Source organism: Setaria italica, chromosome VIII (assembly GCF_000263155.2).
Source record: "Setaria italica strain Yugu1 chromosome VIII, Setaria_italica_v2.0, whole genome shotgun sequence".
In the NCBI taxonomy this organism is placed as follows: domain Eukaryota; kingdom Viridiplantae; phylum Streptophyta; class Magnoliopsida; order Poales; family Poaceae; genus Setaria; species Setaria italica.
Genome location: NC_028457.1, coordinates 3145103 through 3158235, shown reverse-complemented (window position 1 = coordinate 3158235; position 13133 = coordinate 3145103). Strand labels below are relative to the sequence as shown.

At 44.6% G+C, this 13133-nt stretch overlaps 1 protein-coding gene across 1 annotated transcript; it reads right to left on the bottom strand.

Annotated features, from left to right (window-relative positions):
• Window positions 1-1977: 1977 nt before the first annotated feature.
• LOC111258237 lies at window positions 1978-9403 on the bottom strand. The gene is made up of 9 exons (XM_022829193.1): window positions 9275-9403; window positions 7279-8592; window positions 6561-7178; window positions 6341-6433; window positions 6118-6204; window positions 5583-5672; window positions 3950-4798; window positions 3238-3849; window positions 1978-3049 (listed from the first exon to the last, which is right to left on the bottom strand). Exons 1-9 carry the CDS (start codon window positions 9401-9403, stop codon window positions 2207-2209), a joined length of 4635 nt encoding a protein of 1544 aa, XP_022684928.1. The 3' UTR covers window positions 1978-2206.
• Window positions 9404-13133: the final 3730 nt, after the last annotated feature.

Below are 13133 nucleotides of genomic sequence, written 5' to 3'. Positions count from 1 at the left end.
AGCAGAGAGGTATTGAAGTAATTAACCTTAGAATGATGGTCCTAAAATTAAACAGGAGGAGGTTGAATAGGAGCCTTAAAAATTATTTGCAAGAAATTGATGCCTATGTCCTGAAAGCAACTAACCAACGCCTCTTTCTTCTAGCAAAGTCATGTCCATGTAGTCAGCGTGAGAGGCTACTAGATCTATGGACAATGATATAGGAATGTTTCAATGTGATGCAGAAGCAAACTCAAGAAACAACCAAGGCAATCAGCTCTAAAGGCAACTGATCTGACCGGGATTGGTCCATGGTTACACCGGTACTAGGTGGTTCAGCTTGTGCAATCTTGTAGTATTTGGATTATCTTCAAATTTTGAAAATTTGAACAGCACCTCCCCTTCTAAGCTACGGAGTCAAAGAACGGAGCTCTCTGCATTCATCCGTGGGGCTTGGGAAGAAGTATAAGAGTTTGAAAAGGAGAGCACGGATCTAACCGATTTGTAGCCAAAACTGATGGTGATGCATTAGAATTTCAACCAGCTGGAATCCATAATCGGGGATGATGCTGTAATATACGCAATCAACTGTACACACAAACTAGTAGTGTTACTTGTATTGAGCCATGATGACTGGTTGGTAACCACCAAGCGCTTGTGGAGTGTTGCCATGAAAAGTTGGCCTGGCTGTGTAGTCCTTAACAGTTTGTGGTGTACCATAACCAACGTTTTATGGCCAACCCCTAGTGATGTGCTGGGAATGATGTCCAATTCGCTTGTCTACAAGGCCAAGAGACCCAACCTTTAGAATGACCAGATGAAGGGAATTTTGGGACACCAAAAGGATTAGGCAATATTAGCGTAAGACGAACCAATATTAATCTAACAAAGAAATTAAATTATTTTTTTGTTAGAATGCGAGCTTAGGGCACTTAATCAACTGTTTTCTTTATTCTTGTATAGGATGAATTTCCCTAGCCTAATTTTAATTATTGTCAGATTGCTATACCTTTCAGAGAGAGAAGAGCTAGAAAGATTCCTTCTCCAGTTATATCTTTTTCTCCCTCTTCTGCTGTGTCGTCATCTAGAGTAATTGTTTCAGAAAGATTTATGTAGTAGTATATTGAATATTATGCGCTACATATTTAACGCACTATGGCTGTGGAGACTGGTGAGGATAATTTGTTGCATACTGTCACTGCAAATCCCTTCCTTCCAATGTAATGTTTGCCTAGCTTTCCAGGACATGAAATCCTCTCGCTGCTTTATTGGGTGCACAAAATAAAGGACCTGACCCAGTCCTGATGTAACATTTGTACATTTACCCTTTAACGAGCCTGCACTATTGTCATCTTAATTATACAATGCCAGGTAGCTACTCTTTCTAGCCAAGTGCCAACAGTCATTTCTAGCTGTGAAAAGCAAGACGGGCGCCGCGTCTGACCCTGCAAATGCCATTTCGCCCACCCCTACAAATGTTTTCTGTAGTAATGATTTGAAAGGAAACACAGGCGCGAGGTCCCACAGCGATCACAGAGAATGGGTAACTATTCTTTTTTATAAAAAAAAAGAACGGCTCTGGTACACTACAGCTTCTTTTAGAAAATTGCACATATCATAAAGCAACCATATAATTAATTGCTCCCTCCATCCAAAAAGAAAGTTGTTCTACAAAACCTCTGAAAAATTAACAAAGATGTAAAATGACTTTACTTGCTCTATTTCTTAACCATATTTGGTGCTAATTAAATTTGCATGCACATACTAAGTAGAGAATAATGAGTTGTTTTGTAGGACAAATTTTGAATCGTAGAGTCACTTGTTTTATTTTTAGGGCCCGGCCTTGCTCGAAACGCCATGGGGGATCTCGTTGAGCCCTAGAGTGCGAATCGTGTCATTGAACGGTTGACTTTCGCAGTTGCTAAAAATATCATTGTTTTTGTCTTGAGGAATTCGGGTGAGTCGGTGGAACAAGGGCCATCACCAGTGAACGGAACAAACATCACATATATAGTTGACGTTACAAACATGAGGGAGAACATGGTACAAGGGAGCCCTCTACACCCTAACAAGCTATAACACTGGAGTTATATAAATGACACAAACGGAACAAAAAAACTGAGAGAGAACTAAAAACAAGGAGTCACGGCGACACGGCACACAAGAGTTCGCCGGGCACGAAAATGATCAAAAGGGGAAACAAACATACTGATGTGGCGCGGCGACATCAAGAGCTCTCGTACATATGCTTGGGCAGTAGTTCCCTCTCCTCGACCGTGTAGTTGCGCACGAGGTGGATGACGTCTAGTGCATCCGTTGGGCCCTTGACTCCGGTGATGTCCGCTAGTTTCGGGTCCATGGTCCATATGCCGTACCTTTCATCCTTCCAGTCCAGCAGAGCTATCGATATGAGCTCCCAATGCTCTATGTAGGCCATCAGTCGCTTGGTGAATCGCGCGCCGGTGTTCCAGCCATCTGCAATCGTCTTGTGGAGAGGATTCATCCTTGCGGACTCGCATACCATGACGATCAGGCCTGCCAGTGCCCGCCTAGCACTGGCGTCGTCACCATCCGCCTCATCTGGAGAGAAGCGCGACAGCACGCGCACGGCGTCGGCCGCGAAAGTCTTGCCCAGCCTCATTGAATCCAGTCTTCCCTCGACTTCCTCATCTCTGACGTTCAGTATGCTCTCGTACGTGAGGCCCCAGTCTAGAGGTACTGCGTTGTATTGTGATGGGAGCTTCCAGTCTCTTGGATTGCTAAGCTCGTAACAAACTTCGTTCTGGTTCATGAAGCCCAGGCAGTACAAATTGTTGTCCTGAACAAATAGGGTTGCCGACGACATTCCTTCCTCACCCGCCACTTGAAGCTTGATGCGAAGCCACCTCGCACGACAATTCCTGGCGAGCAGTGGGTGTTCTTGCAGCGTGGAGGGGAGGCTATCCAAGATATCCCCGCTGTCTGGGTTGTTGGCTAGAGTGCGACGTAGTGTCGTTATGGATCTCTCGAATGTCGCTACATCTTCGATGGGGAACGTTACTTCCAGTACATTCCTAGACATCTCTTTGACCTGCAGTATGTGAATTTAGTTAAAAGAGGAACGCAAATGACTTGGTCGTGAGATCTGTAGTATAATATAATAATAGATCAAATGGAGGACATGACTATTCGTTTAAAAAAAGGGAAAGTGGAAATGGTCTTCCATGCATGTCCGGTGCAGCAGCTAGTGCTCTGCTCGCTAGTCTATTCAATGTTTACCTCCGAGTACCAGTCGATGTCCACTTTAACTTCGTTGCCGTTGTCGTCTAGGCTACTTTGACTCAAAGTTCCATTGTCAAATTTGAGAGCAACTTGCAATTGCAAAGGCATGAGCCCCTGGCCGTTGGAAGTTTCCGTCTTCAGGTTCACCTCTATGTGGAGCACCTTACCACATGGCACCGCAACCACATTCCTCGCCAGCTGAAGAAGGAACCACGAGTCCCCGGCGGGGGAGAAACACTTACCTGCACCTTGTGTCGGGTTGAATAGGATGCTACCGACTTCGAAACCATCGATGCGCGCTTTGATTTCACCATGGACGTCATTGAGAGTGTGCCCATCCTTGAGCCTCAGCATGACCTGCTGCACAGTGGCCTCCAGGGCGTCGGACATCACCGCGTAGGTGACCTCTGCTAGTAGCTTGCCGTCCTTATCTTTGATCTCGCCGTAGGAGGGGTTCACGGCATCCACTTCGTCGGCGTTACGGGTGTCATAGCAATCCCATTCGAATCTGGCGGGATCGGCGTTTGGGGTGTCAACTTTGATGGTGAAGCTCGCGTACGCTGAGATGCCTCTGTAGGGTCCAGTCAGCACCAAATCCACCATTCGTCCCTGCATGCAAGCACTGATCGATTAATATAATATATATGCATGCTTGGATGTGAAAAGATTTATATGGATGGATACCAGACATTAGGCATGATATATATACCTCTTCTCCTTGCTTCGCGTGACTGTAGATGATCTGGCCACGTTTCCCGTCGAAGACGATGATTTTCGTGCCAACGACCCCAAGGTCGGCACGCACGGCCAGCAGCTCCACCAGGGGTCGGCCATAGCGCCACACATATTTACGCATCAGTTCCTCATCACTGAATCCGTCGCCGGTGCTCCACCCACGTGCAAAGGAGTCGTGGAGAGGATTCGTCCTTGCGGACTCGCAGACCAGGAAGATCAGGCCCCCCAGTGCCAGCTTGCCGCTTATCATACCAGGCACATCCTCATCTGGGTGGTGCTCGGGGCTTGACAGCCTGCGCACGGCATCCACAGCGAAGTCACGATCCAGATGCGCGCAGGCCAGTTTGCGCACAGCTTCATTTCTATGTCTTTCTATTTGTTCTTGTTTTGTAAGATGACCGACTTCATCGCCGGTGGCTCCCAGCAAGGATGTGTAATTGACGGGCCACCCTAGGTCTTCGATATCATTATGGTCTCCTCTCGGAATCATGGGTTCGCTTTTGGTTTTCTCGTCGATAAGCCTGTACAATTTTCCATTTCGGTCCATGAAGCCACATACGTATGAGCTGTCAACCCGCATGATTAGGGTTGTCGACGACGACGGTTCCTGCTCGCCCTCCTCCACCACTTGCAGCTTGACATGAAGCCACGACGGTTCACCATGCAGCTTAGCGAGCACTGGTTGTCGTTGTCGGCTGGAGAGATTTATTAATGGGAATTTGTCCTCGCGGTCTTTGTTGTGGTCAGCGAGGATGCGACGTAGAACCATTATAAACTCAGTGAACGACGTTGCATCTCCGATGGTGTACTCTACATTTGTGACCTGCATAACGGGAATTTAGTTAAAACAAGAAGGAAGGTGATAATAAATATCTTTGACAGAATAGCTGTTTTTATTATTAGAAAAAAATAGCTGCTTTTGTCCTTGAACTTTCGACAAGGCTCAGGTTTATCCATCAGCTACCAAAACGACCGTTTCAGTATTCAAACTTCTCCACATGGCTCAGTTTAATTAGTCTTTCCTCCTACGCGTTTCATATTAGCTATGGTACGTAAAATAAACTTTCTACCCTCTAAATGCAAGGTACAAGCGGCTACACAAGAACATCCACTTTATACTACATGAACCACTCAACCTACGGGTTAAGACAGTCTCCGAACTTTTTTTTTAAGAAAAGATCTTCTCACATAGGCCGAGAAAACCCCCGAACTTCTACCCGACCTTTACACAGGGGCCTGTAACCTTTGTGAAACTACCACTAGGCTGGCGACCACTGCAATACCCACAAGTAGGAGGGTCCAAGCCAATCACTGACCTGAGCCGGGCCTTGACCAATGCTTTGATTATAGTGACAGAAGAGGGAATTGTTTTAACCCCAACCTAAAAGTTGCTTCCACAGGAAGTCGAACCCAGGACTTGAGGAGTGCTGCTGAGGCCATCTATCTAACTCAGCTAAAGGCCGGTTCGTTACTACGTGGAACCACAATGCCAAAACTTATTTATGTCATGCATGTGTGAAATTCAACGCAAGTGATAATAACTGTCTCCAACGTTTGGCATATGCAACTAGCTAGTGGGCACCAATCTCTTGAGTAATAATGTTTACCTCCACTGGGTAACTTGATTCAGCAGAAGTACTTTCCTCCTCGCCGGTTTGCTTCGCTAGGTGACCTTGAAGTGCGGTAGATGTTTCTGTCTGTCGTATAATGGTCATCATTGATAAACAACATGATTATTCGTTTTGAGAATAGTGATGGTAGTAATATAGGTGTTTGGATCCCCGGGCTAAACTTTAGCCCCTGTCACATCGAATGTTTGGACACTAATTAGGAGTATTAAATATAGGCTAATTATAAAATAATTTCACAACCCTAGGCTAAATCGCGAGATGAATCTATTAAGTCTAATTAGTCCATGATTTGATAATATGGTGCTACAGTAAACATTCGCTAATGATGGATTAATTAGGCTTAATAGATTCGTCTCGCGATTTAGCCTAAAGGTTCTGCAATTAGTTTTGTAATTAGCTCATGTTTAGTCCTTCTAATTAGCATCCGAATATCCGATGTGACACGGACTAAACTTTAGCTCTATGATAGCAATTAAGCAACTAGTGATCGCTTCAATAATATAATGTTTACCTCCCATTTTTGAGTTGCTTCGTCCTCGCCAATACCAACACTGGTTTTCTCTGGTCCGTGACCTGGTCGTGCCGGATCCATTTCAGCCTGTAGTAAATTGATCATTAACCAATAGACAGCGTGCTTATATTTGTAAAGAAAACAAGGAAAGTGATAATAAATTAAATGTATTCAATGTTTGGCATGGCAACTAGCGCTCGCCAATGTCCTCGATAATGTTTACCTCCGGGTCACTTGGTTCTGGAAGAGCAGTAATAAATTCCTGCGCGCCAACCTCTCCAATGGTTTGCTCCAGTGGGTGACTTGGTCGTGAGATCTGTAGTATAGTATAATAATAGATCAAATGGAGGGCATCACTATTCGTTTAAAGAAGGAGAAAGTGGAAATGGTCTTCCATGCATGTCCGGTGCAGTGCTCTGCTCGCTAGTCTATTCAATGTTTACCTCCGGGTACCAGGCGATGTCCACTTTAACTTCGTTGCCGTTGTCGTCTAGGCTACTTTGACTCAAAGTTCCATTGTCAAATTTGAGATTAACTTCCAAAGGCATGGGCCCCTGGTCGTTGGAAGCTTCCGTCTTCAGGTCCACCTCTATGTGGAGCACCTTACCACATGGCACCGCAACCACATTCCTCGCCAGCTGAAGAAGGAACCACGAGTCGCCGGCGGGGGAGAAACACTGACCTGCCCCTTGTGTCGGTTTGAATAGGATGCTACCGACTTTGAAACCATCGATGCGCGCTTTGATTTCACCATGGACGTCATTGAGAGTGTGCCCATCATCCTTGAGCCTCAGCATGACATTGTGGACAGTGGCCTCCAGGGCGTTGGACATCACCGCGTAGGTGACATTTGCTAATACCTTGCGGTTGTCGTTCGGATCTCTGATCTCGCCGTCGGAGGGTTCCTCGGCATCCACTTCGTCGGCGTTACGGGTGTCATAGCAATCCCATTCGAATCTGGCGGGATCGGCGTCTGGGATGTCAACTTTGATGGTGAAGCTCCCGTACGCTGAGATGCCTCTGTAGGGTCCAGTCAGCACCAAATCCACCATTCGTCCGACCTGCATGCAAGCACTGATTGATTAATATAATATATATGCATGCTTGGATGTGAAAAGATTTATATGGATGGATACCAGACATTAGGCATGATATATATACCTCTTCTCCTTGCTTCGCGTGCTTGTAGATGATCTGGCCACGTTTCCCGTCGAAGACGATGATTTTCGTGTCAACGACACTAAGATTGGCATGCACGGCCAACAGCTCCACCAGGGGTCGGCCATGGCCCAGGGTGTCGTCAGCCTCGCCGGTGTCTTCCCCACTGGTGTGGTCACCGTCTTCCCCACTGGTGTAGTCACTGTCAACCTCCCAGGGTTGGCTATCGCTGTTTCCTCGGCTAGGGCCGCCGTCACCATCCTCCTCGGTTTGGCTAGCAGAGCCACCGCCGCTGTCAGCGTCAACGGCCTCCCTGGGATGCATAGCAGGGTTGCCGGCTGCATGCCTAGCCTCCTTGGACTTTCTAGGAGCTCTGCCGGCGTCATTACCTTTTTCTCCTCCTTTTGTTCTTAGTTTTCTTCCTTCTTTATTTTTGAGCATTTTTTTTCCTTTTTCGTTAGGTAGAGCTGCGTTGAGCACGAGGTGCATGGCTTGTAGATGCGGAATGGGACCATACTCTTTCCACCTATAGTTTTTCCTCTTCCACTCCCGTAGCTTTTCTGACGTCCTCCCATAATAGTCCCACACATAGTCACGCATCAGTTTCTCCTTGAATCCCCCGCCGGTGCTCCACCCACGTGCAAAGGAGTCGTGGAGAGGATTCATCCTTGCGGACTCGCAGACCAGGACGATCAGGCCCCCGAGTGCCAACTTGCCGCTTATCATACCATCCACCACAGCATCTGGGTGGTGCTCGGGGCTTGACAGCCTGCGCACGGCATCCACAGCGAAGCGACGACCCAGACGCGCTTCGACCAGTTTGCGCACAACTTCATTTCTATGTGTTTCTAGTTTTCTATCTGGTAAAAGACCGCGTACTTCATCTTCGGTGGCTCCCAGCAAGGATGTGTAACTGACGGTCCACTTTAGGTCTTCGATACCATTATTATGGTCTCCTGTCGGAATCGTGGCTACGCTTTTGGTGTTATTGTCGATAAGCCTGTACAGTTTTCCATTTCGGTCCATGAAGCCACATACGTATACGTTGTCATCCCGCATGATTAGGGTTGTCCACGACGGTTCCTTGCCCTCCTCCACCACTTGCAGCTTGACGTGAAGCCACGACGACGACGGGTGTTCACCACTACGCTGCTTAGCGAGCACTGGGTGTTGTCGGCTGGATTGGAGATTTTCTAATTCGATTCTGTCCAAGATGTCCTCGCGGTCTTTGTTGTGCTCAGCGAGGATGCGACGTAGATCCATTATAGACTCAGTGTACCGCATTGCATCTCCGATGGTGTACTCTACATTTGTGACCTGCATAACGGGAATTTAGTTAAAACAAGAAGGAAGGTGATAATAAATATCTTTGACAGAATAGCTGTTTGTTATTGTTCGAAAAAAAATTCTATTGTTAAACTTTCGACAAGGCTCAGTTTTATCCATCAGCTACCAATGCAAAACGACCGTTTCAGTCTTCAAACTTCTCCACACAGCTCAGTTTAATTAAGTATTCAAACTTCTCCACACGGCTCAGTTTAATTAGTCCTTCCTCCTACGTGTTTCGTCCATGAGTTACATGGTTCGTAAAATAACCTTTCTACCCTCTAAATGTAAGGTACAAGTGGTGGCTACACGAGAACATCAACTTTATACTACAGGGAACCACTCAACCTACGGGGGTAAGACAGCCTCCGAGCTTTTTTTTTTAAGCATGTATTACGCATAGGCTCTCCAAATGATAGTATTGTTTTGCACAATATTATAATTCCTATCGAGCTAGATGGACTAGTTTCTTAATTTAAATAGGATTAACTCAGTCCTAAAAATGGAATTTTGATTCAGTTACTCAAGAACTCCCTCCTTTAAAAATTCAAGCCCTAAGTTAAATTTCTCCAACTTTGAATAGATTTATAGAAAAAAATAATAACTTTTTCGCGTGGGTGGGCAGGGCGCAGCTAGGATGCTTGGAATCCTTTCAGAGAGAGATATCGCTGACCGTGATGATCGTCCGGTTGGGGTCTTCCTCGATCGTTGGGTTGAGATCTTCCTCCATCGAAGTAGATCCAACAGATAGTAGGCTCAATGAGTCGACGAAAGGCGCGGTGGAGTTGAAATCCACCTTCATGCTCGAAGGTGAAACAACCTCTGGGGGGATACCATCGAGCTCGCTAGGGAGTATCTCACAATCACCCCTACCTGGCATGCCAACTGTCGAATTTAGTAGCAACATAACTGATTGGATGTTAAGTTGCTGATGAGGTGCACCCACAACACAAAACATGTATGATGAAGAACAAAATTGATATGTGTGGAGAAGTTTAAAGACTTAAACAATCATTTTAATAATTAATAAAGAATTCTGAGTCTAAGTTGAAGTCATGTTTACTGCTTGTCATACTCTTAACAGAGTTTCTTTGAAAAAAAAGAAGACACCATTCGAGGAATGGGAAAATAAAAGATTAACACTCTCATACTTGAGTACTTGGGTTGCTTGGCAAAGGTTAATGTACCTATTGCTAAGAAGCGCAAGCTCGAACTGAAAATAGTTGATTGTATCTTTTTAGGCTATATTTTTTATAGTGTCGGATATAGATTCTTGATAATTAAACCTGGACTACCGGACATGCATGTTGGTTACAATCATGGAGTCTAGAGATGTCACATTCTTTGAGAATATTTTTCCTATGAAAGAAACATCTAGCAATTCTAATCATGAATTTGTTAATTCCCTTGAACGTAATGATAAAGTAGTACACTTTGAACAACCACTTGAGGAGAATCATGAGAAGGATGACAATGAAGGGACTCGAAAGAGCAAGAGATGAAGGACTGCAAAGTCTTTTGGTGATGACTTCATTGTGTACCTTGCAGATGACACTCTAAGAACCATTGCTGAGGCTTATGGATTTCTTGATGCTGACTATTGGAAGTAAGCAATCAGAAGTGAGATGAATTCTATAATGTCTACTAGAACTTGGGAGGTCGTTGATTGTCCATACGGGTGCAAACCTGTAGGATGCAAGTGGGTGTTCAAGAAGAAGCTTAGGTCTGATGGTACTATTGAAAAGTACAAGGCAAGGTCTGTGGCCAAGGGTTACACCTAGAAAGAAGGTGAAGATTTTGATACTCACTCACCAGTTGCCAGATTGACCATGATTTGAGTACTACTATCCTTGGCTACTTCACAAGGTCTTCTCATCCATTAAATGGATGTTAAGACAACTTTCCTTAACGGAGAGTTGGATAAGGAAATTTACATAGATCAGCCAGATGGTTATATAGTAGAAGGTCATGAAGGAAAGGTGTGCAAGTTGTTAAAATCTTTGTATGGCCTGAAACAAGCTTCTAAGCAATGGCATAAGAAGTTTGACAAGACTCTCTCGTTAGTTGGCTTTGTTGTGAACGAAGCTGACAAGTGTGTGTACTACCGCTTTGGTGAGGGAGAAGGAGTGATCTTGTGTTTGTATGTTGATGACATATTGATCTTTGGTACTAATCTCAATGTGATTGAGGATGTTAAGAGATTCTTGTCTCAAAGCTTTGAGATAAAAGACATGGGAGTCACTGATGTAATTTTGAACATTAAGCTACTGAGAGAAGGTAATGGTGGGGTCACACTTCTGCAATCCCATTATGTGGAGAAAATCTTGAGTCGCTTTGGTTATAGTGACTGCGAGCTTGCTCCTATGCCTTACGATACTAGTGTGATATTGCGAAATCGAAGGATCGCAAGAGACCAATTGTGATATTTTCAAATCATTGGCTCGCTAATGTATTTAGCTAGTGCTACGAGGCCTGACATCTCGTTTGTTGTGAGCAAACTCAGAAGATTTGTTTCAAATACTAGAGATGATCATTGGCGTGCTCTAGGCACCACGAGTTATGGAATTCACTATGCTGGGTATCCTAGGGTATTGGAAGGCTACAATGACTCGAACTGGATACCAGATGCTAATGAGATAAAAGTCACAAGTGGATATGTGTTCACACTTGGAGGTGGCGCTATTTCTTGGAAGTCTTGCAGACCATTTTAACGAGGTCAACAATGGAAGCAGAACTCACATCACTGGATACCGCCACAATTGAGGCTGAATGGCTTCATGATCTCTTGATGGATTTGCCGATTGTTGAGAAATCGATACCGGCTATCCTAATGAACTGTGATAATCAAACAATGATTGCCATGGTGAAAAGTTTTAAGGATATCATGAAGTCATCAAGGCATGTGAAGAGGTGGCTGAAGTCCATCAAAAAGATGAAAAACTCTGGAGTGATAGCACTGAACTATGTCCAAATAGCTAAGAATCTTACAGATCAATTCACGAAAGGTCTTTCACAAAATGTTACAGACGAGTCATTGAGGGAGATGGGAACGAGACCCACATAAGAGTTGTCATAGTGCTAACCTGTTCTATTTGATCGGAGATCCCGTGAACTAGAATGGCGAAACAAGTTATTGACTAACTTAGAAGGAGTGTACTATTGTACGAACCTACTCCGTTGGAGATGCAATCTCTCCTAAATCTGCATGGTAGGTTGGTAAACACCTTAATGTGATCCGAGTGGCTTATCTTAAGCAAAGATGTTAACCTGTAGAAATATCTTTTGAGGAACACACCTATATGAGTTGACTGCTAGTCACAGTCTATGAGATTGGGTAATCTCTAAAGACTCATGAAAAAGCCCATAAGTATAACTTATATGATTCAACTAGAGGGTATGCACTTTGTAGCCTAGTATCGGTAATGAACCTAAGTTAAACTTGTTCGCACAAAACTGGCAATTCAAGGCATAGTCCATTGTACAATTGGGGATAAATGTAGCTTATGCTCTAGGTGGATGTTCAATCTTAATCGGGTCTCCACCAAAACACTGGTATATCCAACAGCAGTCAAACAGATTTCCAAATGAGCCATGCAATTTGGTGGGGATTGTTAGAATAATTAGGTTGTTGACCCATTATTTAATTGATCAAATAAATTTCAAGACCCATTAGTGGTGACAATTACAAAAAGAATAAAACCAACTTTGATGGGCGTTGCAGTTTTTTTTATCATGGTTGATGACTAGAATGACGGTAGTTGATGGCAAGTAGTGACTAGTAACCTACTATGCTTAAGTGACTAGTAATCGACGATGCTTGAATGGCTAACCGTTACTAGTAGTTGGTCCTTTGGTGGTCCGAATTAACTACATTAATCTGGACGCTCAAAGGTCTCACGGTGCCTATTAGAGAGGATCTCCTTCTTAGTCTTCCGTGCATAATACACAACTACTACTAGAGCTGAAACCACTGTTGCGCTGCGTTTTGCTTCTCCGTCCTAGCAACTTGTATGCACAGGAACGCGCTAGGAGAGCAAGCCTCCAAAGCTACGCCCTTGCCTAACACTCTGCACCCGATGAGCATATCATGTTTTTGGGGAGCGCATCTGCGTGGCTGCTCGCTGCGCACCTCTTCTTCCTAGAGACACAACTGCATGGCGAACATATGCACAACATTGATTTTGATCGACTACACCAAATAGGGTCGGCACTGGCCCTGCTATAGGGTACTTTCTCATAAACTTTCTGGTTCATTACTTATTTTCTGTTATTTCCATCGCAAGCTTATTATAGACACACATGTCCATTCTCCTATTTATACTATCGTTTATGTCGTGCTTTATTTTATATTTCGGATTACAATAAACCGTAAAATATCTATAATTCCAACTGAAATGTCCTTTACTCCATCCACACCAATCTATACACTCAGAAATTTATCCAGATATCCTCTCGTATCTTCTCTCTCCATACTCACCCAGATCTAACGACCGGGTGTGAACGGCGGGCGAGGTATCCTCCGGTAGACGCCC

What these genes read in the sequence shown, in the direction of transcription:
- LOC111258237 (XM_022829193.1), bottom strand. Translation starts at nt 9,403, where the DNA reads ATGAAGGTGGATTTCAACTCCACCGCGCCTTTCGTCGACTCATTGAGC. An exon ending in ACGCGAAGCAAGGAGAAGAG is followed by an intron (nt 7,179 to 7,278) that starts GTATATATATCA and finishes GCTTGCATGCAG; the next exon opens with GTCGGACGAATGGTGGATTT. An exon ending in ACATCGACTGGTACTCGGAG is followed by an intron (nt 3,050 to 3,237) that starts GTAAACATTGAA and finishes CACATACTGCAG; the next exon opens with GTCAAAGAGATGTCTAGGAA.